Source organism: Lepidochelys kempii, chromosome 5 (assembly GCF_965140265.1).
Source record: "Lepidochelys kempii isolate rLepKem1 chromosome 5, rLepKem1.hap2, whole genome shotgun sequence".
In the NCBI taxonomy this organism is placed as follows: Eukaryota; Metazoa; Chordata; order Testudines; family Cheloniidae; genus Lepidochelys; species Lepidochelys kempii.
Genome location: NC_133260.1, coordinates 6,463,338 through 6,489,123, shown reverse-complemented (window position 1 = coordinate 6,489,123; position 25,786 = coordinate 6,463,338). Strand labels below are relative to the sequence as shown.

The 25,786-nt window shown below is 44.9% G+C and overlaps 1 protein-coding gene across 14 annotated transcripts in view; it reads left to right on the top strand.

Annotated features, from left to right (window-relative positions):
• Nucleotides 1–25,786, top strand: part of CELF4 (CUGBP Elav-like family member 4) — an 889,490-nt gene that overhangs the window by 736,856 nt on the left and 126,848 nt on the right. For all 14 annotated transcript variants that reach the window (XR_012158835.1, XR_012158834.1, XM_073343421.1 and 11 more), the window contains exon 6: nucleotides 16,794–16,937. Coding sequence is in view for 12 of the 14 variants with exons in the window: in XM_073343421.1 (XP_073199522.1) it covers nucleotides 16,794–16,937 (144 nt within the window). In the remaining 2 variants the exon portion in view is untranslated. The remainder of the gene's footprint in view (nucleotides 1–16,793; nucleotides 16,938–25,786) is intronic.

Below are 25,786 nucleotides of genomic sequence, written 5' to 3'. Positions count from 1 at the left end.
GTAGACATAGTGTAGGTCTCTCAAGTCCTATGCTAATGCTCTAGTCAATGGATCATCCTCTGTCCCATCCTATTAGTGCTTGCTTGTTCCCTTCTTCAGTTTCCTTTGAAAATCTGCTGGTGCTACCCAGTGCAAAATTAGAGTTTATTTGAAAGTGAGCAGACTCTCTAGTTAATCCTAGTTAAAGGGCTATGGATAGAGACCTGTGATCTGGAGAGAGAGGTGTGATCTTCACAAGTGCTGACCAATCGCATCTCCCCTGGATTTCAGTGGGAGTTTTGCCTGATCAAGGTAAAAATTTAAGACTTCATGATTTGGCCTATTATTATTGTCAGCTCTAATAATGGAATAAACACCAGAGGTGTAGGGGATTGCCATGGTTAAGCACCCAAATGTTCACTTGCTCAACCAGAGCTTCTCAGGGATGCAAGGTCAAACTGGAAATATTCCTAAGGGAGGGTTTCATGATTGATTACCAAGGCTTCTTTCCCCGATCAAGCCACCCTCTTAGTATTCCGGCACTACTTCATCAGGTTCCAAGTCCTTACACTGACCTCCCCGAATATTGGACCAGTCCCCTACTCCCAGCAGGAATCCGGAAGTGCACACACAAACCAGAAATGAAACTTATTTCCCTCAGACAAGCTATTTGAATTCTTTAAACTTCTGCAAAGGTTAAGGGTTGTGTTTGGTGGCACAGATGCACGCTTATCTCTTCATAGATGTACTTTGTGACTTTTTCAGGGAGCTTCTCCAGCATCATAAACTTCCTGGAGAAGTGAGAAGTGTCCGTTAAACTCTTCACAGCACTTGCTCCTTCTCTCAAGCCCCAAATAAGCTGTGAGGAGGGGGTGGTATGGAAGTGTTTCTACAATGCAAACTAGAGATACATGCTGCCCTACTCCTGCTTCCCAGCCTAGCTCATAAGGATGTTTCCTCCCTAGAGGATGGGTCTTCTAAGTACTTATGTGGCCTCTGTCACCTCTAATGTCTCACAGAAATGAATAGTAAGGTAGGGAAGTATTCTGATTCCCATGTTATGAGCAATGAGCTGAGGTACAGAGAGCAAGTGACATGCCCAAGGTCACACAGTTAGTTTGTGGCAGAGCCAGAAATTGAACTGAGGTCTCTGGAGTGCAGCCCAATAGCTTAACCAGAAAATGTCCACGCCAGACGCATAGAAAGAGGAGGCCTTGTCTCTCCGTCCACACAGCCAGAACTTCATCATCTCGCCTTTGTCAGCCTCTTCCTCTCCAACACTCACATCAAGCCTCTCACCTCCTTTCAAAACCCCATGGAGACGATCATCTTCCTAGCTTGTCGCTCTGACCACATCTCCCACCTCTCTGAGTGCTTCCCCCTGCCTCCACCTTATCTAATTCAAGCTGTTTGTTATTACCTTTAAAGTCCTACATAAACTCTTCCATACTCTACTTACCTGCCCACAGATCTTCTCATATCGCCCCCCATTCCTTATACTTTAACAATTCTTCTGCGCCCCCTCCCTCTTTATTAATAGAGTCATAGACCATATGGCCAGAAGGGGCCATTATGATCATCTAGTCAGACCTCCTGTAAAGCACAGGCCTTCACCAACTGTTGATTGAACTAGAACATAGAATCATTTAGTTAGTGTTGGTCCTGCTTTGAGCAGGGGGTTGGACTAGAAGACCTCCTGAGGTCTCTTCCAACCCTGATCTTCTATGATTCTATGATATCCTTTTACCTGTCTGTGGAGGGCCCTCCCCAAATTACTCGCTAAAGTCACGACTACGGCTGGCTGACAATTTTTCATCGACAGTTCTTTGACAGAAAATTGTTTTTTTTTTACTATACTATTAGAACTGTAGTGACTAGGAGCCCCAGTCACAGCCCTGTTGCGCTAGGTGCTGTACAAAGACAGAACAAAAAGACAGTCCCTGCCCCAAGAAGCTTAAAAGGAAAGAAAAAAATGGCTTTTCAGCTACACTTCGCGGAAAGTGTCTCCTCTCCACAGAAGCATTCAGCTTTTCCTGGCAAAGCTGACAATGGAATTGTTTTCCTCTTGAAAACTTTTGGGCTCGGGGCAGTGTTGACAGAGACAATCTTTTTCTGCTGAAAATAAAAGCCGTTTTCAACCAGCTCTGGTCAGCACCCTGTCTGAAGTCCCTTCCAACCCTGATATTCTATGATTCTTCCTACAGATCCTTCCTCAATATCCCCACTCTCCCATGAAGGCAATGAGAAATTCCCAGTTGCTTATGACTAGCTGGGCAGCCAGTTGAGACTTCTGCAATGGATTTTATTTACCTGAGTTTTTTAAACAACCGGAAAAGGGTAGATTCAGCACCATCAGCCATGTGTCCTGTTGCTCTTTACCCCAGCCATGACCCTGAAGATGCTGAGGTCTTCCTAGCTTTTCCTGTATTTAATAGCCCAGAAAAGCAGCTGTTTTGCTGCCTGCACTTGACATGGAAATTCTCTCTTCAGGCTGGAACAGATTTTGTAGTTCACTAGACTGGTGGGACGAAAACTCTGGATCGGATCACATAGGTCACTGGACTGGCGTTACTAAAATATTTATGAGTGTAACAAATTCATGCTGCAGCTGGGGCCATCCTGGTGGTCGTGCTTCTGCAGTCAGTAGCCACCCGGCACTTCCCGGTGAGAGTTTTCAGAGTAGCAGCCGGGTTTGTCTGTATCTGCAAAAAGAACAGGAGGACTCGTGGTACCTTAGAGACTAACCAATTTATTTGAGCATAAGCTTTCGTGAGCTAAGCTCACTTCATCGGATGCATGCTTTGTCCTGGTGAGAGTGGCGCTAAAATTCAGATCCCCACTCGCAAGCACAGGTCCCTACCAGGTAAACTCATGGAGACGCTGCATTACATGGTGGGGCTGATGTCACGCAGCTGAGTGCTTCTGCATCCAACCAACAGAGGGCAGTGATACAAAAAAATACTAACCTGCAACATACAGTATTATTACTATTGAGTCTTTTTATTATACATTCCTATAGTGCAGCTAACCTGTACAGTGCTTTACAAAGCATAGGCTGAGACTGTTCCATTACAGTGTGGCCGGGGGAGAGGGGGACAAACAGCTGTTGTCGTTCCACCGTAACATAGCAGAGGAACATTCAGCCAAGTTCAGGATGGGGGTAAATGCAGAGAAAGACGACAGGGGAGGTGGAAGAAAAGTGGGAGGAGATGGGCAAGTAGGGGGAGGAGAGGAAACAAGCTGCTGAGGTCCTGATGAAGATGTATCTTGTGCAGCTCACATGCACGGCGGTGGGGAAGCTGCTTTTATTGTGCCAAAGAGCTGGGTAGGCAGAAACTCCCCAGGAGGAGGGGTGTGGTGGCTGCGGTGAGCAGGGCCCCACAAAGCCATACATCAGCTGAGGTATTTTTAACAATTATTTTGATATAAACAGCTCTGAACTTGAGAAGCTCCATGTAAATGGGAAGCAGTGGGGCTTGTAATTAGGTTTGTGTACACTTTCATAAATTGCTGGGAAACATCAAAGCCGTGATAGAAGGCTGTGGTGCACTTTATTTCCTTCTTCTGTTCTTCTGTTAATTGAACGGTTGATGTGTGGATAGGAAGTGCTGGCTTCATGGAGTACTATTTACAGACCCGCTGACAGCTGCACTGTGAAAATTAACAGGAACAGAGCAGCCTCTGTCACAGCTTTTCCCATAAGGGACTTACTTCAAATTGGATCATTTCTTTCATAGGAGAAACTTTCCTTGTCTGTCTTTCCCCCCCCCCACACACACACACACAATCCACTTCCCATTGCTGGCTCCCGGCAGCTACCTGGTTTTTAATTTTTTTAAAGGCAGGTGTGTCATTTTCTGAAAAGTTGGGGAGCATTTGCCCCAAACCCAAATCCTGCCATATTCCATTCATGCCAGGAAGACTCATCCGTGGGAAGTCAATGGAGCTCCTCACTTGAGTAAGTTTGGCAGGTGTGGGTCCCAAGTGCTTGCAGCCTCATGGGATGTGGCCCGCTCCTTTAGATGCCAAGAGATGTTATGACTTCAGTCGGAGCAGGGTTGGATTCACCCTAGCGGATTCCTTCTCCACAACTAGACTCCAGTGGTTTCTCCTGACTGTTCGTATTGGGGTAGCCCCAAGAGGCCTCAGCTAAGCTGATGTCTCTTTGTGCTGGGCACTGGGTAGACACCGTGAAAGAAAGCCCCTGTCCCCTGAGCTTACAAGCTAAAAGGCAAGAAATAGCAGGGAGGTAAAACAAATGGGTGGGAGGAAGGGTAGCAGTGACAACAGCATGGTTTGGAGGGAGGTTTGAGCATTGGCCTGCTAAACCCAGGGTTGTGAGTTCAATCCTTGAGGGGGCCATTTAGGGATCTGGGGCAACAATAAGAGACCGTATTTGGTCCTGCTGTGAAGGCAGGGGACTGGACTCGATGACCTTTCAAGGTCCCTTCCAGTTCTATGAGATAGCTATATCTCCATATTAAATTATTTGACTTAGAGGAGCATTGTGCACAGCTGTAATAAGCCAATCAATAGAAATGGTCAGAGCAGCAGCACACCCGAGTCCCAGCAGAGAAGAGTTAACTCAAGGACACTTGAGTGCCTAAAATATTACGGTTAACAACACAGTGAGGGTGATTAGAAAGAAGTCTTAAGAGTCAAGTTTAATGGCACCCTTCCACCTCCTCATCTTCCAGTGCTTGTGTTCATATGTCATCTCTCTGGATTGCAAGCTCTTCAGGGCTGTCATCTTGTCTTTACCCCTGTCAGTAAAGGACTTAGTGGACTGCTGGTGCCAGATGAATAAATCATCGGCATCATCAAGTGTTTCAGGGGAACCATTTGCACTTCATATTCTTTGTTGAATGCCAACAGTGGGCTGGGAACTGTGCAATACACATTCTGTCCCAAAGAGCTTGGGGCTAAATCCACAAACGGACTTAGGTGTGTCAAAATTCAGCATCATAGCCCCTTGTAGCCTCGTGGAATTCACAGCTTTGAGTGAGGCGCCTAAGAATGGGAGCCACCTAAGCTAGCCAATGGGAGATGCTGAAGACGGAGGTGTGGCTTAAGCCCCACCTGTCTCCAGGAGTTAGGCACCGATCTCCAGTTGGGATTCTCAGCCAGGAACTGTAGGTAGGCACCTAAGACATTTTTTTGCAAGAAAGGTGGCAGCACATGCCTAACTCCAAACAAAAAGGGAGAGAGAAGAAGGTGGGCCTCTGCCTTGTAACCTTTAGTCCAGTGGTCAGGGTACTTACCCAGGATGTAGGAGACCCGGTTCAATCCTCTTCTGTGTCTGATGTAGAGAAGGGATTAGAACTTGGGTTTCCCATCTCTCAGTAGTTGATCTAGCCCAGTCTCTGTTTGCTATCAAAAGTCACCACAGCCTAAAACTTATGGGTCAGTTTTCCCTCAGTCACCAGGTCCCCCAATAGGGGATAGACCTTCACAGTTTGGCCCACCCCACTCCTGCCACCACCACCACTTGTTTCACTTCCTTTAGCCAGAGGTTCCGGTAGCACCCCAGCAATAATATCCCTTACGTCCTACAGTAAAATAAAATAAAATCCCAGGGCAACGTTCCCTCCCTTCCCCATTGTTTCATAAATGAACTAATAAATCAGATGTTTCTAGGCCCCGGAATAGAATGCCAGGCAGCCCGGCTGCCTGACAGGGGGTATGAATCATACCGGCACCGAAGATGGCCTTTTGGGGCCTAAGCACTCAACTGAGCTGCATTTCCTCTCTAGTCACATCTCCGTAGCAGTGCAGGCATCTGGCAGGACAGCTAAGAGGCCCAGGGGAGTTGATAGGCTTCAGTTGCAGTCTTTCTCTCTCTTTCTTCCCTTCAAACTGTTCTGCGCTGCAGAATTCATTACCTCCAAATGGGCTAAGAGGGATAAGCGATAGTGAGCCTCACATCTTTGCTTTAGACAAAAGGAGCTAATTGGCGCTATAATGTCCTTTTGTGGCTCCAGAGGGAGGAAGGAACTAAATCAACAACAGGAGGAGGTTGCTGGGGGGTGGGGAAGAAAGACAGAGAAGTGGAATGTTGCAGAGGTCCCAGATATTCCATGCTCAACACCTGTCTCTTTTGGACATTAGAACCTAAGAGGGCTAAAAAAATTTCCAAGCACTAACCTTTCCTGAGGGATCACAGCCATTTATAAACCTATGGTCCTGGAGACATAAAACATTCCCTCTCTTACAGGGGGATTTCTCGCCCAACAGAGGGAATTCCATTGGATAACACAGAGATCCTGTGTTAAGAACACATTCGTCCTGTAGAAGAGGAAGAATTACAGTCTCAGGACTGGAACTTTATCACTTTGATGGTTTTCTTTCCTTTCTTGCACCTCTTTCTCACTAGGGTCCTGCTCCAAAGCCTTGTGAAGTCAGTTGGACCTTTCCATGGGCTTTCGACCAGGTTTGAATCACTCTGGATGCTTCCAACTATTTCCCTTGAATCCTTGTCTTCCAGCCAGCTCACCCTTAAAGCAAGATATCTTCACTGGATGGAATGAAGAAGTTCCCTTGAAGTCTCTTCAGGAATGAATGAACCCCTTTCCTGCAGCCTACACAGATAATCCTCAGGAATCTGTGTGTGTTAACCCATTCCAGAATGCCTTTATTTGTAGGTGACTTGACTGGTTTTGGCCAAAGTGGTCAAATGTTGACCAAGATCATTTTTAAAGGTCAAGGTCACAGTACCAACTTTTGGATGAGATATTAAGCCGAGACCCTTGTAATTTGTGGTTGTGAAGGATCTCATAGTATTTTTAACAAAATTAGATTTATTAACCCAGGTGTCCCAGCCAAATTCCAATGAGTAATTACATTCTGGGTTCCTAAAATCCCCTGGCTGTTTCAATCAGATATGCCATTCTGCTTCACTTCCTGCCCTAAGCTCTTGCATGGTGGTGTGGTACACTGTTCAACAGCTGCCATGTTTCTCTAGTAGATTCATAGATTCCAAGGCCAGAAGGGACCATTGTGATTATCTAGTCTAACCTCCTGTATAGCCTAGGCTAGAGACCTACCCCCCAAATAATCCCTAGAGCAGATCTTTTAGAAAAACATCCACTCTTGATTTAACAATTGTCAGTGATGAAGAATCCACCTCAACCCTGGGTAAATTGTTCCAATGGTTAAATGCTCTCCCCATTAAAAATTTACGCCTCATTTCCATTTGTTTCAGTCCAAATGGAAGCAGATTCTTTGGCATAAAAAGGGCCAGATCCTCAGCTAGTATAAATCAGTATCACTCCATTGAAACAAATGGAGGTACATTGATTTTACACCAGCCAAGGGTATAGCACCATATAGCCATCATCTTGCTGTGCCTCAGTTTCCCCATACATGAAATGGTGATGATAATGCAAAGATGACATGAGATTAATTAACAGAGTGATGGTTGGCCATAGTTTTGTGATCCTCAAATGGAAGGTGCTGTGGAAGTGCAAAGACTTATTATTTAGGCTATCAAATTGAAATGTGTTAATGGAGAATGGATACAGTATAGAAGTGATTTGTAACATGCTTTAATGGGCAGTATATTTATAACTAAATAATGTTATTGCAGTATTCCTTATCCTGTGCAATATTCTAATTTTAAAACGAGCTATTTAAAAATTGTATATTTCCCTCATTTGCTGGCCCTTCTTTAACTCTTATTTCTTTTTAAAATCAGTGACCTGGAGTGACCAAAGGTCTATTCCTGGCTGAGCCATTGACCTGCTGTTTAAGTTTAAACAATTCACTTCTCCTATCAGTGACTATGTCCCCTCCCACTTTTTGTCCATCTTGCCTATTTAGATTGTAGGTCAGGGACGGTCTCTTACTATGTGTTTGTACCATGCCTCACGCAAAGGGTCCTGATCTTAGCTTTGTCTCCCATAATATGAATAATTGAGCGGCTCAAAAATTTTTGTTCAAAATTTTTTCCCATGAAGTGAGGTTTATTTTAAGACAATCCATTTGCCTAAAAAAACCAAAAACAAACCAAAAACCACCACAACAGATTTTGATTGAAAATATAAAACTTTCAAAACAAAAAAAATCACCCGAGAAGAAAAAAGGGTTTGGGGGGTTTCAGTTTTTCTATGGAAACCCAATAAAATTAAATGAAGACTTTTTTTTCTTTTTTGTCAAAATTTTTCATGGGAAAAAAATACATTCTGACCGTTACTCAACAATAACGATCGCCTGCCAGTATTGCATGAAGCGACGTGAATAGCTCTGGCGTGTGTGGAATTATTATAAGTAGATTGAGCCACAAAATCCAGCTCTGGATTGGGATCCAAACTTTCCCAAAGTGTTGAGGTATTAAAGACTTGGAGTTTTGATTCGGGGGCCATCTCTAATATCTGAGGTATGTATCTAGTTATTCCTAGTTAAAATCCGGTACAGTTTTGCCACCAGTTAATACTTCAGTTACCTTGAAGGAAGTAACTACTTCAGCTCAGAGTGATACCAACTGACAAGTGTTTGGGGGAGTAAGACCTAACTCAAGCATCTACTCCAAATAAATTACAACTCAGGAGACCTGTGGATGGAAGTTCCTGTAGCTACTATCTCTGCTTAGACATTCCCTTGCCAAGGGAGTGCCATTATCAAAGGCCTCTGTCACTCTAGTGCTGGATGAATGTCTCCTATCTCCTTCCATCTCTGTCACCCACGGCTCGAGTGTGTCTAAACTGGATCTCAGGAATCTAAAGTAAAATTGCTCCTTGTGGCTGCCTTCCCACTCACCTTTCAGATGAGACATGACATTGAAAAATACCATGGCATATTTCACAAGAGGAGGGTAGTTCTTCCTGATGTCCTGGCCTAATTCCAACTTGTGTAATTACATTCTGCCTATCTAACGTTCCCTGTCCTCTGCAAGGTCTAAATGGATACACTGTTCTTTTTCATTTCCTGTCCTGAACTTCAAGCCCATATGCTCAGGGTTCAGCTGATTGCCATATTTGGGGTCGGGAAGGAAGTTTCCTCCAGGGCAGATTGGAAGAGGCCCTGGAGGTTTTTCACCTTCCTCTGTAGCATGGGGCACGGGTCACTTGCTGGAGGATTCTCTGCTCCTTGAAGTCTTTAAACCATGATTTGAGGACTTCAATAGCTCAGACATAGGTGAGAAGTTTATTGCAGGAGTGGGTGGGTGAGATACTGTGGCCTGAATTGTTCAGGAGGTCAGACTAGATGATCATAATGGTCCCTTCTGACCTTAATATCTATGAATCTATGATACCCAAGTGTCTTTACAAACTGGGGCCAGATCCTCAGCTGATGTAATATAGCATCCTTGATTTCAGTGGAGCTACACAGATTTACATCAGCCGATGTAGCCCTGTTTTCAGTCTTGGCAAGCAGCTTCTCCCATTGACTCTCAATGCCTAACTTCAGGCAGGCTGGTTTGAACATATTGCCCTTCGTGGCTTGCCTAAGGGCACCTATCCAAATCAGTTCCACAGCTGGGAATAGAACTGCAGGCCAAGATTCTCACATGTGGGCACCTAAATTCATATTGTGGCAGCTCAATAAGTAGCCTGATTTTCAAAAATGCTGAACCCCGAGCAGTTTCCATTGACATAGGTGCCGTGATATGGACACAGGGCTGGGATTTCAAAAGGACCCGAATCAAATGTGGGCACCTGATTCTCTTGGACATGTTTAAATCCCAGCCTCGAAGCCTAACTTTAAGCAGCCAAAACCTCTCGACTTCCCAGCCCTGGATCTATCCAGTGAGCTGACCCCACCTATACCAGGTATAGGTCACAATTCAGCAAAGCACTGAATTCACCCGTGCTGCACTCCAGTGCGGCTGCTCAGTTAGTTAAAATTAAGCATGTGCTTAAATGCTCTGCGGAATCAGGGCTGTAATTCACGAGTTTATAAAAATAATCTCTATATATTACTAGGGGGGCGAGTTGTCTCGCTGAGCCCCGAGGTTCTTACGCTTATAGGCCCTACTAAATATAAATATATGGCATTGTACTTTGCAGTGACATAATTTCTCAAGACTTTTTCATTGACAATTGTGCTGGAAGACATAGGTTTACCTGGGGTAGTACAGTATTATTTAGTCTTCTGTAAAGTTTATGCTTAATTTGTGTATACACTCCATTTGGAGGGCCATAACTAACAGGAAGCACTCCAGACATCCAGGGAAGAGATTTGTTTTTGTGCCCTTTTAATGAAATATCAATGGATGGATATTTTATTTTTAGTTGAATGTGAAATTTCACAAGCGACCTGTCAAGCCCCTGTTTTCAAGTGTGACTTTATTTCACACGTCAAGACAGGCTGGGAAATTAGTTTTTCCCATAGAGGACTCTGATTAGGGATTACAAACTGAGTGTAGTGGAGGGGGATTTTTACCTCCATTTTTTTTCCCCTCGCAGCACCAGGCTGCAGAGTGTCTGCCTGTGCTGACTAAGGGGAGCAATATATTACCAGCTGCCCCAGGGGAACAAACAAGGATAGTCACGTTAAGTAGACTTGCCAGCCTAGGAGCAAACGGGAAATAATATCTCCCTCTACTATAGTGCTTCTCAGCAGTAGATCTCATAGCACTTAATAAAGGAGGTCAGGAGGAAAGGAGATGAGCTCCTGTTTTAGCCAGCCTGTGGCAAAGGAAATATATGGCACTGTCTCGTGTTCATTGAGGGCCTGATTCAAAACCAGTGGAAGCCAGTGACTTCCATGAGCTTTGGATCTGGGCCGCATGTGGTCCTTCATGGTCCAACATTCTCCTCTCTGAGCGGCACTAGGGAGCTCCCATAATAATGCTTTGTGTGGAATTGTATGACAGGGAGCTGAGGTGTTAGGCAGGAGGTCAGGCTAAATTTTCATCGTGCTCCTTCTGGCTTTAAAAGCAATGAATCCATGAGGTGGACAAATAAGTAAGCCTTTCCCATCCACAGTATGCAGCAGCTTTCACCCATGATCTCAAAGCATTTTCCACAGATGAGTGATTTAAGCCTCTTAACACCCTGTGGGCTCAGGAAGTACTGAAGGGGCCCAGTCCCAGGGAGTCCAATGGGAGCCTGTCTGTAGATGACAGTAAGCAGGGAGCCAATTCTATTATCCTCATTTTGCAGATGAGTAAGGCCAAATTCTCAGCCGGTAGCTACACCAGTTTACACCAACTCAGGTTTTACCAGCCTTGGGAAGTGATATATATTTCACATGAACACCCAACAGAATTAATCACCCATGTCCATTCGGAATCTGGCCAGTTTAATCATAGCATCACAGAATCACTTGATGATGACCTGTTCTGTTCATTCCCTCTGGGGCACCTGGTATTGACCACTGTCAGAAGACAGGATACTCGGCTAGATGGACCTTTGGTCTGACCCAGTAGGGCCATTCTTATGTTCTTACGTTCTTAAGATTAGGGTTGGAAGAGACCTCAGGAGATCATCTAGTCCAACCCCCTGCTCAGAGCAGGACCAACCCCGACTAAATCAATGATGTTTAATTTAATGACCTTCAAGATCCTACATGATGTATTAGTAGCAGATGCTGGGGATGAAGTGTGGTCTTATGCTTAGTGTATGAGCCTGTAATTTAGAATAGCTGGGTTCAATTCTTGACTCTGCCACACATAAACTGTCGGTCGTCCAATTATTCTGGGCCTTAGTCCCTTAGCTATAAAATGGAGATAGCAACAGTGACTCTCAGTGATCTCCCTGTCTTGTTGGGTTTTGGGTTTTTTTTAATGTAAACTCTGAAGGGCAGGGGCCGTCTCTTGCAGGTGTACGTACAGCACCTACCGCACTGGGGTGCTGTCGTCATTTGAAGCTTCTAAGCACTACTTGTAATACTGCTACTAATAATGTCACCCAGGAATCCAGACTTCCAGGCCTTTGCTCTAACCACTTGTCCAACGCCCTCCCTTTCACACAGTAGCCATCTATTACTTATTACTCAGGGGGATCCTTGTGGAAAATTCCCATTGGCATTCATTTTGTTCTTTATGAGGATTAAAGGCAAAATCTAGCGGTGGTGGAGGAAAACATCTGCCAACTAACCATCCGTTGCTGCCAAGGTCTTACCTGCTTTGGCAAGTGTCAAGGTTCCTCCCCCACTCTGAACTCTAGGGTACAGATGTGGGGGACCTGCATGAAAACCTCCTCAGCTTACTCTTACCAGCTTAGGTTAAAACTTCCTCAAGGTACAAATTAATTTGATCCTTTGTCCTTGGAATATCCACTGCCACCACCAAAGTCTAACTGGGTTTACTGGGAAACGTAGTTTGGACACGTCTTTCCCCCCAAAATCCTCCCAACCCTTGCACCCCACTTCCTGGGAAAGGTTTGGTAAAAATCCTCACCAATTTGCATAGGTGACCACAGACCCAAACCCTTGGATCTGAGAACAATGAAAAAGTATACAGTTTTCTGACAAGAAGACTTTTAATAGAAATAGAAGTAAATAGAAGTAAAGAAATCACCCCTGTAAAATCAGGATGGTAGATACCTTACAGGGTAATTAGATTCAAAACATAGAGAATCCCTCTAGGCAAAACCTTAAGTTACAAAAAAGACACACAGACAGAAATAGTCATTCTATTCAGCACAATTCTTTTCTCAGCCATCTAAAGAAATCATAATCTAACACATACCTAGCTAGATTACTTACTAAAAGTTCTAAGACTCCATTCCTGGTCTATCCCCGGCAAAAGCAGCATATAGACAGACACACAGACCCTTTGTTTCTCTCCCTCCTCCCAGCTTTTGAAAGTATCTTGTCTCCTCATTGGTCATTTTGGTCAGGTGCCAGTGAGGTTACCTTTAGCTTCTTAACCTTTTACAGGTGAGAGGATTTTTCCTCTGGCCAGGAGGGATTTTAAAGGGGTTTACCCTTCCCTTTATATTTATGACAGCAAGCATGAGATATTTCAGACGAAGGCCTCATTTTTCCCCACCACCCTCTTCAATTCACAACGACACTCAGTTCTCAGAATTAACAGAATTCTAAAAGTCTGAATAAACAGAGGGGTAGATGCCAAGTTACTCTGTGCTGCAAATGAAGCAACAGCCATGGAGGAGAAGTCTCCTTTACATTGCATGGCATTTTTTGCTGATAATCCTCAGATTAAAGCCCTGTTTGACTCCACCACTATGTTTGTTCAGTGCTGCGTGGGAAGAGTTGCACCTAAGGAGCCATTTGCAGGGCACAGCGATCAATTTGATTGGTCCTATAAAACCAGCTGTACTGCATTTTGGTGAGCGCCATCTACTGGCAATTTGTCTATTAACTATATTTGCATATATACTAAATATATTTGCATATATACAGACATCTCTGTTTTACAGAGCAATCTTGTAACATGCTGCTTCTGTTTGGCTGCAGCCAGTAGACTTCCTTCTTCCTCCTCCTTCAAAATTTCGATAACACTTACAATACCAAATCCCCCACTATTTGTAGATTGCCATGTTTCTACAGCTTTTTTTTTTTTTGTATTATGGTAATACCTAAAGGGGCAAGCCAAGATCAAGACCCAGTTGTACTAGGCTGTCCAAAAACACAGTGAGACAGTGCCAAAGCCTGAACAGACAAGACAAACAAAGGACTCGAGGTGGGGAAAAAGATGTCCTGAGAGGCAAAGTGACTTGCTCACGGTCTAATCCTATCTCCTGCTTCCTCCCTCTCCTGAGTACCCTCTCCACTAGACCACTCTGCATTTTTGACACACGTCCCAGGAGATAACAATAATTCCCTTTACTCAGCTTCAAAATCTTGCGTCCTTTAAACTGTGTTCCTCCTTGGCTAACCCAGCTCTGCCGTGTTAGGCTTCTAAGCTGCACTGAGCCACCCAACCTACCCTGACCCAAAGCCTCTCTCCAGTGCGGCTGCAAATAGGTTCAGATCATTAGATCCAGGTTACCAAACAGCCTCTTGGATCAGGGTTAATTAAATGAGTGTTGAAATCTAATTAAGGACTGGTCGGGGCGATAATTAGCAGGAAATGTATGCATTAAAATATTCATTTGTCGATGAGCTTCAATTAAGAATGTGATTTGGGGAAGGATCAATAGCTATATCATGTGATTAAGAAAAAATGAGAAGTTGCCCAGCCTTGAGCAGAAACCCTGGTGAATGTGGATTTTATTCTGCTTCGCTCTCTTAATAACTCCTGGATCCCACTGTACAGCCTTGAATAGGGCATTCATCTCTCCCTCCCTTTGTTTTGCTAAGTCATTTGTTTCACTTCTTTTGTTCTTCACCACATTGTTCAGGCAGGTTATAGATTTATTAGCAAGAGGGAAAGAGTGGGAGAGTGACAGGTCAAAAAGAAAGGTTCCTCACCAACGAAAATCTCTTCCAGTGCTGCTAATCCAGGGGAACATCACTCATTGTGTGGCCTCAGACTGTTTCTTTATCAAGTTAATTCCTCGGCTTTTTATTCCTTACGAGGATCTGCAGCAGGTGCTGCATATGCATGTGCTGGGGCTCCTGCAGACGTATCTATTATTATTATTATTTATTAATTTGTATTATCGTCGTGCCTAGGAGTCAGAGACCGGGACCCTGCTGTGCTAGGCATTGTATGTGCATTAAAGTATTTTATTAAGATATTCCTAACGAGCAGCAAAGCAGCTCTGCCTTCAGTGAAATGGATATTATTCCCCAGTTTGGGGGGCCAGCAATTATACTCCCCCCGTCTCCATAACGGTGCACCTGTACTGGAACAATTAGTGTCCGTGTTGCAGCAACAGCCAGCAACAACGCCACTGTTCTGGTGCTAAACTGGGGCCACAGCATTGCTCCCACTACAGCTGTTCAGAAATTTTTCCGGTGGAATGGTTTTCTGTAGCGGAAGACTGATTTGGCGAAACCGACCTTTCCATGGGAATGGGTCCATTTAGATGGAAACCGCGCATGTTGCCCATGGAGACCTGCCTGGTTTCCTGACAGGTCCTCTGCCTTCCCAGGCTCCCAGGATGACTGCATCAGCTGGGCTCTCCAAACAGCAGGCTGTACGGGCTGCCAAACTTCCCAACTGCCAAACTTCCCAGCTACCTGGGCTGCCTGACTCCCTGGGAAAATTCTGCTTTGGTTCTCCCAGAACTAGATTTTCTTTTATTGTTCTCTCCCACAAAACATCCCAAGCCAGGATTAATATTTTTTCAAAAATTCAAAATTTTCCATGGGAGGGAAATGGGACCTGCCATCCAAGTCTAGCTACCAGTGCTGAGTTCTAGTGTAGACAGGGGCCCAAGCAGGTTGGCATTGCTGCTACCTTGGGTGTAGCTGCAGATTGCTGGCTGTGGCTGGATTAATAGTACTAAAGCTCAAGTGTCAAGGCCAATTAAAGCCAAGTTCTTGTCCCACTGAGCCTAAGACACAAGAGTGAGTGAGAGGTAGAACAGTGTACCTTGTCCCATTTCACAGCTGATTGCTTCCTACCAGTCACCTGCTAGGGTGATCTGGGTTTCCTTGTTTGGATAGAAGATCAAGGCCTTAGGAGTGAGAAGAAAACATGGTTCCATCAAGGGAACAAATGGAAGAAAGTCTAGCTGCATGATTAGTTTGAGTTTGCATGTGTTAAAAAGGCATATTAATTACCAGCTGTAGTTATGACTCATATATTACATGTGTTTACCAGAAAATCCCATATGTTAACCGCACTGTCGATCTGTTACAATGAGTATGAAAAATATCAGTGTGCCTTCCATGTACTCTCTCCTAAGTGGGAAATAAGCCCAACCGTGTGAGATTTTCCAAAGTGCTCAGAGCTGCTTATCTCTGTTCCTACTGAAATCTTTAGTAAAACTTCCACTAGTGTCAGCAGGAGCAGAAAGAGAGAGCAACTCTGAGTGTTTTGGAAAATCCCTACCCAACAACGATCAAGTCAGTGTCTCTTGAATTTGAACCCAAGCGGGTTCAAAGTTTGGCACAAAGAGTTTGCCCATCCCTAATTATTGCATTTCCACTGTCATTACAGCATGCCGTCTGTGCCAGCTTGCACAAAAGGGTTTTCACCTTGTTTTCCTTGCTGAGAAATTCCATTGCTCCAAATGAGTAGAGCTTTCCTAACTGCAGCTAACAAACTCTGCATTCATCTTCCCATGACCTCTTCTGAGGTCACCTCTCAACTTTCTGCAGTTCTCGAGATAGAGGAGGAAACTCTGATCCACTTATCACCACTTTCCCTTCCCTGACTTGACTGCGTCTCACGGAGATGCTGCAGGATGCTTAAATGTCTGCAGACTGTGGGGTGCTAAGTTCTGGAATCAAAGCTGACCCTTGTGTTCTCACCAGACACAAGCGTAAAAATAGTGAGTGCCAAGCAATTGCGGGAGGCAGGGGTCCCACAGGCAGGGTCTGGCAGGGATAGAACTAACCCATTGCACTGTCCAAAAAATAAATCAGGCCAAATGTACTGCAGAAGTTACTAGCTTGCAGCGCAGTGGCACCAGCTCTCAGTGTAAATCCCTAATAGACCAGCAGCTTCACTAGGTGGAAAAGAACAAGGCCCACCTCTTTGCAGGGGGAATTTAAACCAAAGCAAAGAAAGGAGGAGCTCAGAGAAGAATGAGAGTTGGCCAGATGGCCCACTCACCCCACCCTCGTGGTACAGATTCCTTTTCCTCTTTGCTGCTGCTCTCTCCAGCCTGCCACAGGCTGAGATCAGCGTGGAACTTAAAGATCACGGGAGGATGCCCAGGGTTGTCTTCAAAGCCCACTGGAGCCGAATCTCAGCCAGTCTCTGTTACATGTGCAAATGCAGATTGCTCCCAGTAGGCACTAATGGGAAAATACCCCTGTTGTGTTCTCTCTTTCTGTTTTCCTACCTCCAGGGGGCCTCCTCGAGCCTGGTGGTGAAGTTTGCAGACACGGACAAGGAGCGTACAATGAGGCGCATGCAGCAAATGGCAGGACAGATGGGCATGTTCAACCCCATGGCGATCCAGTTTGGAGCATACGGTGCCTACGCACAGGCAGTAAGTATAGCTACTGTTCTCTACACGTGAAGGAGAATTGCGTTGCCAGACACCATACAGACAATGGCACAGCACACAGAGACACCCTACAGGAGGAAAGAGTGAGGAAAGGAAAGAAAGACTGTGTGATTCCTTCATTAAACTGGCTCTGCAGAGATAGGTCAGAGACAAGTCTGAGCCACGAAGCCACTCAGCTTGCTGTAGGCTGGGATATTTCCCAGACAGTGCAGAAGGCAAAACGGCTGCTTCCAGTTATGACCAAACCATAGCCACGCATCCAGCCACCACTAAGCTACGTTCAGTTGGTCCAATCCATAACCACCAAAGCCAGACACCACGAAGCGTCAAGGATTTGGATAAAATGGGACCCGAATCCAATTCCACCCCAGTTTTTAGTGTTGTGTCACCAACATCCAACCCCAGATCGGTTTCAGGAAATGGAAACCATCCCGGGTTTAACCCTCTGGCCTTCCCAGGCTATAACCCCTAAGCTGCATCGGATTGGCCGGTGAGATAGCTCTCAACTGTATTCAGCCAGGCCCATATTTTCGACAGTGTCTTCTAATTATTTTGTGAACCCCCATATTCAGGCAGTCAAAATCAGTGGTCAGTGTAGAAAATGGCCGCCTTAGTCTTTGCATCTTCAGGGTCGTCAAAAGATGCCAGGTAACACGCACATGTGCACACTCATACATGGTCCCTGCCCCAAAGAGCTTAAATCTGGGTCAGACAGAGGCAAAAAAGTTGAGACACATTTATACAGGAACACAGGAGCTGCCCTGCTGATTTGGACTCATGGTCCATCTAGTCCAGTATCGCATTGTTGAGAGTGGCTGTTACCAGATGCTTCAGAGGAAGGTGTAAGAACCCTGCTGTAGGCAGATGTAAAAGTGATTCTGGGTGCCTCAGCATTGGGTGAACTCAGGAGCGACATGCAGACATAACAGCACAGATCCCACTAGCCACATAGCTAGCCCTCCGTGCCATTGCATGTGAGCACCTCACAGTCTTTAATGGCTTTGATCCTTATAATCTGTGAGGTAGGGTGAGGCTACTCTTTCCATTTTCTAGACGGGAACTTGAAGCAAACAGAGATCAGGGACTTGCCCAAGGTTATATCCGGAGGCTGTTGCTGAGTCACCAGTTGAAAGCAGGTCTATTTGAATATTACCCTAGTACCCCATTCACTAGACCATGCTTTCTACCCTACCAGCTTTCTCTAGTATGTTGGCACTCAGCTAGAGTACCCTCTGTCCCCTGTCTTGACTCCCCAACTTCCCTCTTTTTCGATGAAGGCCTAAGAAGCTTCCATCCTCTCCTAACTGTTCTCAGCGTAACTGAAGGAAGTATGGGCTGGATGAATGCACTATAAGGTGGGTAGAAAGTTGGCTAGATTGTCGGGCTCAACGGGTAGTGATCAATGGCTCCATATCTAGTTGGCAGCCGGTGTCAAGTGGAGTGCCCCAGGGGTCGGTCCTGGGGCCGGTTTTGTTCAACATCTTCATAAATGATCTGGAGGATGGTGTGGATTGCACTCTCAGCAAATTTGCGGATGATACTAAACTGGGAGGAATGGTGGATACGCTGGAGGGCAGGGATAGGATACAGAGGGACCTAGACAAATTGGAGGATTGGGCCAAAAGAAATCTGATGAGGTTCAATAAGGATAAGTGCAGGGTCCTGCACTTAGGACAGAAGAACCCAATGCACCGCTACAGACTAGGGACCAAATGGCTAGGCAGCAGTTCTGCGGAAAAGGACCTAGGGGTTACAGTGGACGAGAAGCTGGATATGAGCCAGCAGTGTGCCCTTGTTGCCAAGAAGGCCAATGGCATTTTGGGATGTATAAGGAGGGGCATAGCGAGCAGATCGAGGGACGTGATCGTCCCCCTCTATTCGACATTGGTGAGGCCTCATCTGGAGTACTGTGTCCAGTTTTGGGCCCCACACTACAAGAAGGATGTGGATAAATTGGAGAGAGTCCAGCAAAGGGCAACAAAAATGATTAGGGTCTGGAACACATGACTTATGAAGAGAGGCTGAGGGAACTGGGACTGTTTAGTCTGCAGAAGAGAAGAATGAGGGGGGATTTGATAGCTGCTTTCAACTACCTGAGAGGTAGTTCCAGAAAGGATGGTTCTAGACTATTCTCAGTGGTGGAAGAGGACAGGACAAGGAGTAATGGTCTCAAGTTGCAGTGGGGGAGGTTTAGGTTGGATATTAGGAAAAACTTTTTCACTAGGAGGGTGGTGAAACACTGGAATGCGTTGCCTAGGGAGGTGGTGGAATCTCCTTCCTTAGAAGTTTTTAAGGTCAGGCTTCACAAAGCCCTGGCTGGGATGATTTAATTGGGGATGGGTCCTGCTTCTGAGCAGGGGGTTGGACTAGATGACCTCCTGAGGTCCCTTCCAACCCTGATATTCTATGATTCTATGAATGCCCTGGAGAATCCTGCATGCCCCGATCTATCTCAAATCGCCCGCTCCTTTGGGGAACTCCCTCCTCTTTCTTGAGTTGCTCTCTCCCCAGCATGTGTGGAGCTATTGAGTTTGTGAGGACACTTCCTATAATGTACTTCTGTACCAGATATGGACTGGCTACAGAGCTCGCTTATACGCACTAGGATCATCATAAGATCCTTTAATGCTCTTCCTGGTATGGCTAAGGTTAGCCTTTTAAATAAAGTATTTTACACAGTGCCATCTTGTGGCAGAACAGTATACTACAGTTTAGCATTCCATCACATCTCCCCCTTTTACGTTCTACTTTCCTGCCATTTACAATATTTATATGATCATGCTATCACTGAGGTTCAGTATGTATCAGTCTATTAAGTGTCTCTGAATCATACTGTTTTTCTAATTACACGTCCCAAACACATTAACAACTTGGTCATCTGGCTGTCCATTAGTTGCAACGACTGGGTGTAGTCCGTTTGGAATCCTTGAGTCTTCTTCTTGGTCTCCATCTGACATCTGTAGAGTTTGCTCTGTTGATCCTTCTTTCTGATTCTGTTGAATTCTCCACTGTTGGTCTCAGTCACATCTGACCTGGGTGCTGAATTCCTTTTCTTTATGACAGCTGGAGTTGTCCATCCTTTTCCTCCATCCATTTTGACGTACGCAGTCACCAGATTTTAGACCCAACAGTTCTCTGAGTGACATCTGTTGTAAAAGTGTTCAAAAGCTCTTTTAGTCTTTTTATTTGATTTGGCTGCGTTCTGAATGTCTGGCCACTTTGGAGATAGATTCTTTTCCAAAATTGCAATAGGAGTTCTGAGTTGTCTTCCCTTCAAGAATTGTTTAGAACTACATTCATTAGCTTGTATTGGTGCTGATCTGTAATTGAGAAGAGTGAAGAATGGATCTTCCTGCTGTAGGATTTTCTTGGCTGTCTGTACAGCTCTTTCAGCCTCTTCATTCACATGTGTGTAATGTGGGCTGCTAGGAATATGATCAAAATAATATTTCATTCAGAATGACTTAAATTCTGCTGCAGTAAATTGTGGTCTGTTGTCTGTCACTACTTGGACTGAAATATTGAAATAAGCAAAAGTGAACTTCAGTTTCTCGATTAGAATCATAGAATCATAGAATATCAGGGTTGGAAGGGACCTCAGGAGGTCATCTAGTCCAACCCCCTGCTCAAAGCAGGACCAATCCTCAACTAAATCATTCCAGCCAGGGCTTTGTCAAGCCTGACCTTAAAAACACACTTCAACACGTTATGTCTTCCAAGTGCATTATTTCTATATACCTGGAAAAACAGTCCATTGTGACTAGGTAATGATGTCCTCTGAATTTGCATAAAACTCCAACTTGTCTCTTCCAAGGCCTGTCTGGTAGAGGTGTTGTTATTAAAGTTACTTTGTGTTGTGTTGATCTGTTAATTCTGCAACATTCATATGCAGATATTTACTCTTTATGTCCTGGCTGATGCCCGACCACCGCACTGACTGGTTGGTCCATTCACAGCATTTAGTTAAGCCCTTGATGTCTTTCATGGAAGAGATTTAGGATTTCTCCTCTGGTTTCATTTGGAATTATGATGCAGTTGCCTTTAATCATGAGTCCATCTGAACTGCGTAATTTTCCATGCATCACAAAATAGTGTCTTGTCACTTCCTTAGGGTCTGTTAGACACTTGGGCCAGCCACCGCTAGTATAACTTAGAAATTCCTGAAGTTGTATGTCTGTTGAGGTTGTTCACATCATAGTATTTCAGAACTGGAGCTGTTGAGGTCATTTCCTTTACCTTTCTGAAGGCAATGTCTTGATTTGGCCTCCATAGCCAAGATGTTTTGGACATTAACAGTTCATTCAGTGGTTTTGTCACTGTGGAAAGGTCTCGTAGGTATTGACCAAGATAATTTTTCCTTCCCCAGGATACATCTCTGTTCTTGTGCATTAGTTGGTACATTCAATTCTCAAATTGCTTGAACTTTCTCAGGGCTAGGACTGATTCCATCTTTGTTTATTGTCTCTCCCCAAAAAATCAATTTGGGGTAGATGGAAAACGCTTTTTTCCTTGTGTCGCTTCAATCCAGAATGACTGATTAGGGTTAGGACTTCTTTGAAGGTTTTCTTGTGTTCTTCCGCTGAAGATCCATATATCAGAATATCGTCCATGAAAACTACCACTCCATCTGTGTTTGTTAATTATACTGCCATCCTTCTTTGGAAAATTTCAGGTGCATTAGCAATCCCAAAAGGTAATCTTCAAAAGCAAAACCTCCCCAGGGGTGTGAAAAATGTAGTCAGTTTAGTACTTGATTTGGCGAAAGGGATTTGCCAGAATCCACTTGAGGCATCCAGCTTGGAGAATATTGTACTTCCTTTCACTTTGGGAAAGAAATCATCTAGGGTTAGAAGGATATATATTTTTCTCTCACAAGTGCTTCATTAAGTCTTTTAAGATCCACACATATTCGTATTTTCCCATTTTTCTTTTTCACTGGTATCACTGGGGCACACCATGCTGTTGGTGTTGAGATTTTCTCGATTATGCCAATCCCATTACATTCTCCTAAACTCAGTTTTCACTTTGTGAAGTAATGGGATAAGAATCTTGCAAGGTGTATGTAAGCGGTATGGTTCCTCATTGTCTCTTAAGATGATTTGTACTGGATCGCCTTTGAAAAGTCATATTTCACCAAATAGTCCATTGAGTTCTTCCACTTTTCTCACCAGACCCATCATGGCTGCCACACTGTGGCTGAGGAGCCTGTTGATCTGTGGTCGTTTGATCACACACACTGTGAATGCAAAGCTTTTGTCTTTGTAAGTTGCTTCTGTGGTGAACAGACCCATGCAGTTCAGCATCCCTCCAGGGATAGTCAAAACTGTGTCAGGTGACTTCAGCTCTGGGAGAGGTTGAAGATGATTGTAAGTCCCTTCTGAGATGACTGTGATGTCAGCTCCTGTGTCCGTTTGAAAGTCAATAGTCTTGCCATGCATAGTCAATTTCACTCTCCAGGCAGGCTCTATGTCATCACAAGTGATAGATCCCAGAAAAAAATGGGTCTTGATTGTCTGTAATATGAGTTAAACTCCCTGACTGCTTTGGTGCGGCAAACAGCTGCAAAATGTCTCTATTTCGTGCATTAGTTATGCTGTGTGCCTCTGGCTGAACATGCATCATCTCTTGGGATAGGACTTTTCCCACACCTTGTGCATGTAGGCTGGAATTTGTCCCTCTTAGCCTGAGTTCTCTCTCCTTGCCTCAGAGGTTTTATGATAATGACTTTTAACATTCAAGTGTCTGTTTACAGTTTCTAAGCTGGATTCAGGGTTTTCAAGTTGCTGTAGGTGTTGCTGTCTCACTAATTCAGACTGCTTTGCTCTCTGTATACCCATGGCTGGGATTAAAGCTCCCTTCAGTTGTAGATGTTGTGAAGGGGTTTATCTGGGTTATTTGGGTTTATCTGTTGACCCAATAACCAGTCTGTCTCTCATATTTTCATGTTTTGCATTCCCCAAATCACAGCTTTCAGCCAGTGTATGCAGAGTTCTTATAAAACATTCCACTTTTCCTCCTGGTTCTTGAATTCTCTGGTGGAAACATGCTCTTTCTTAAATTATATTTCTCCAAGGTATAAAGTAGGCATCAAACATAGCCAGAACCCTTTCATAGTTATCTTTGTTCCTGTCTACAGTAAAGTCAAAGGATTTAAAGATATGCTTTGCTTGCTTCCCTGTAGCATAAATTAAAGATGATACCTGTATATCCCCAGTTTCTTTGTGCAACTTGGTAGCAATGTGAAATCTTGCAAAGTACTGTTTCCAGTCTATCCACGCTGAAGCTTTATCTAAGCTGAAATTCTCTGGGGCATTGAAGAATGGCATGTTGATGAGCTCCTGCAACCTTTGTTGCTAATCCTTCTGTCTGCAACTTTTGTGACTTCATTCTTTCTGTTCTTAGGCCAGGTCAACACCTCTGAGCGACTCAGTTAGACCAAACTAACCGCTTGGTGTAGACAGTGCTATATCAGAGATTCTGCTTCTCACGGCCGCGAATTAACTATGCTGCTGGGAGAAGTTCTCCCATTGGTGTAGTAGCGTCTTCAGTGAAGCACTAACCGTGTCACAGCTGCACCAATGCAGATGTGCAACTGCAGTGTTTTAAGTGTAGACCTGTCCTTAGTTTACTCCTGACACCGTGCCATATACTTCTGTGTCGGATATGGAGTGATTACAGAGCTTGCTTATACAGACCAGATATATTCATCATAAGCATCTTTAATGCTCTGCCAGGTAGGCTAAGGTTAGCTTTAAATAAGGTATTTAAAATACAGTGCAACCTAATGGCAGAATAGTATAATACAGTTTAGCGTTCTGTAAACATCCTGGGAGCCCCAAGAAATTGCCCCCCTCACCCCAGAACCGCGCAGCCGCACTTTTTCATTCCTTCCCCATCAAGCAAGCTCATCTTTTTTTCCAGCCTCCTGTTTGTTTTATTCCCTAGTGGTTAGGAGAGGAGCCCTCGGCCACCCTCCCCGACTCCTCTCCCGACATGATGCATGAAACATCCTTCCCCCAGCCTGGCTGCATTTATCCAACCTCCCCAGCAGTCAGCAGAGGAGCGGGCTGACCCTCCCTGCTGCCAGTCCACAGGGAGGTCAAGCTGCACCCAGCACCTCAGGGGCATCCCAGCTAGGGGATGCTGCCTTAGTGCCCCCTTGTGTAGAGGTATCAACTGGGGAACATGCAGGAATGCAAGAAATGTGGGCCAAGAAGGAGCATCTCTAAGGGCTGAGAGGCAGAGAGATTCAATTGTTACTTCTCAGGCAGAAATCCTGCAAGACAAGTCAAAGCGGAACCCATTCTCTGCTCTCCCTGTTTACACATGCTTTCTTTCTTTCTTTCTTTCTTTCTTTCTTTCTTTCTTTCTTTCTTTCTTTCTTTCTTTCTTTCTTTCTTTCTTTCTTTCTTTCCTACTACCCATGCTTTCTGTCTCTCCCTCTCTGAAGACGTCCCGGGGCCTTGTATTGCACAAAGCACACCATGTAGAAGTGCGGCCAGTTTGGGAGGTGCCCGCTGTGCTGCACTGACCCGCTAGACCAAATCCGGCTGTAACCCTACTGACTGCAGCAGAGGTGGGGTCTGTCTTTACACCAGTGTGGGTGTGACTGATGATTTCCATGGTCATGGATTCGCACTAAATGTGCTCTGCCATAGCTGTAAAGGTACTGACTGAATCCCTCCGGATTTACTCTGATGTAACTGGCAGCAGATTCTGGCCCTTTACTTTTAACAGTGAAAGTTACCCCAAATCTGTTTTCCCCTGTAGTAAGCAAAGGAAATCAGGGTGGGAAGACGCTGGAGTGAGGATTTGTCTCTAAAGAAAGAGGAAGAACCTTTACTGAGCCTGCTCCTGCTTCCAGTGACACCAATGGGTGTTTTTCCATCTACTTCAGTGGAAGCAGGATATGGTCCCACCATCTTTTGCTGCTAAATATGTTAATGGGAGGGAATACATTTTAGAATTCAAGTCCTCTGATATGACAGGCTGGTGACACCAATTACCCTGGAGACTTCCGAGCTGTCTAAGTGACGGGATCACATTTCTGTGTGGCGTCTGCATAGCCAAGATGGGCTTGAAGCCTGTCTTTCAATCAGCAGAACTATCTTTGCCTCTTCCTATCTGTTTCATCTCCGAATCGCACACAAAAGAAAGGGAGTGAAGCGCTCGGGCTGTGCAGTGTCCCGTCAGCCCCAGTTAATCCACATTGGACTGCCAGCTCTTAGATACCAAGGTGATTGGCACCTTAGAAATACCAGAGAAAGATGGAGAGAATGATAGAGAGACACGGAGTGGTTACAGATAGAGAGAAAAGGGGTGGGGGGGTGCATTTTCTTTTGACGGGAAGATGCAATGTACATTTAAGAGCTCAGCCTGCTGCCTGGATGTAAGGCCCCAGCTAAAGGGAGAAGAAGCTTGGCCTAAAGTGTCCAGCACTTAGGGGACAGGGGTTCATTTTCCAGCTCTGCCACCAACTCCCTGTGTGACCTTCGGCACATCACTTAATCTCTCTCTATTCGTCATTTCCCCCATCTACAAAATGGTGATAATCCTTATTCAGACCGAAAGGCCCTTGGGGTAGGGACAGCACAGTGGGGCCATCATCTTGGTTGGGACCTCTAGATGCTACCATTAAACAGACAATACTAATGGCTCAATGGCTAATAGCCTACTAGAGTATGACCTACATAAGGGACTCGACACTGAGTTTGTACTCATAGCCTTGCCTCCTACCTATTCCATTGCAGATCTGTTTTGGCCTGTGCACGCTCCAAAAGGCCAGACCAATTGATTCAGCAGTCCTACACGTCTACACTGCCTCCTGGCCA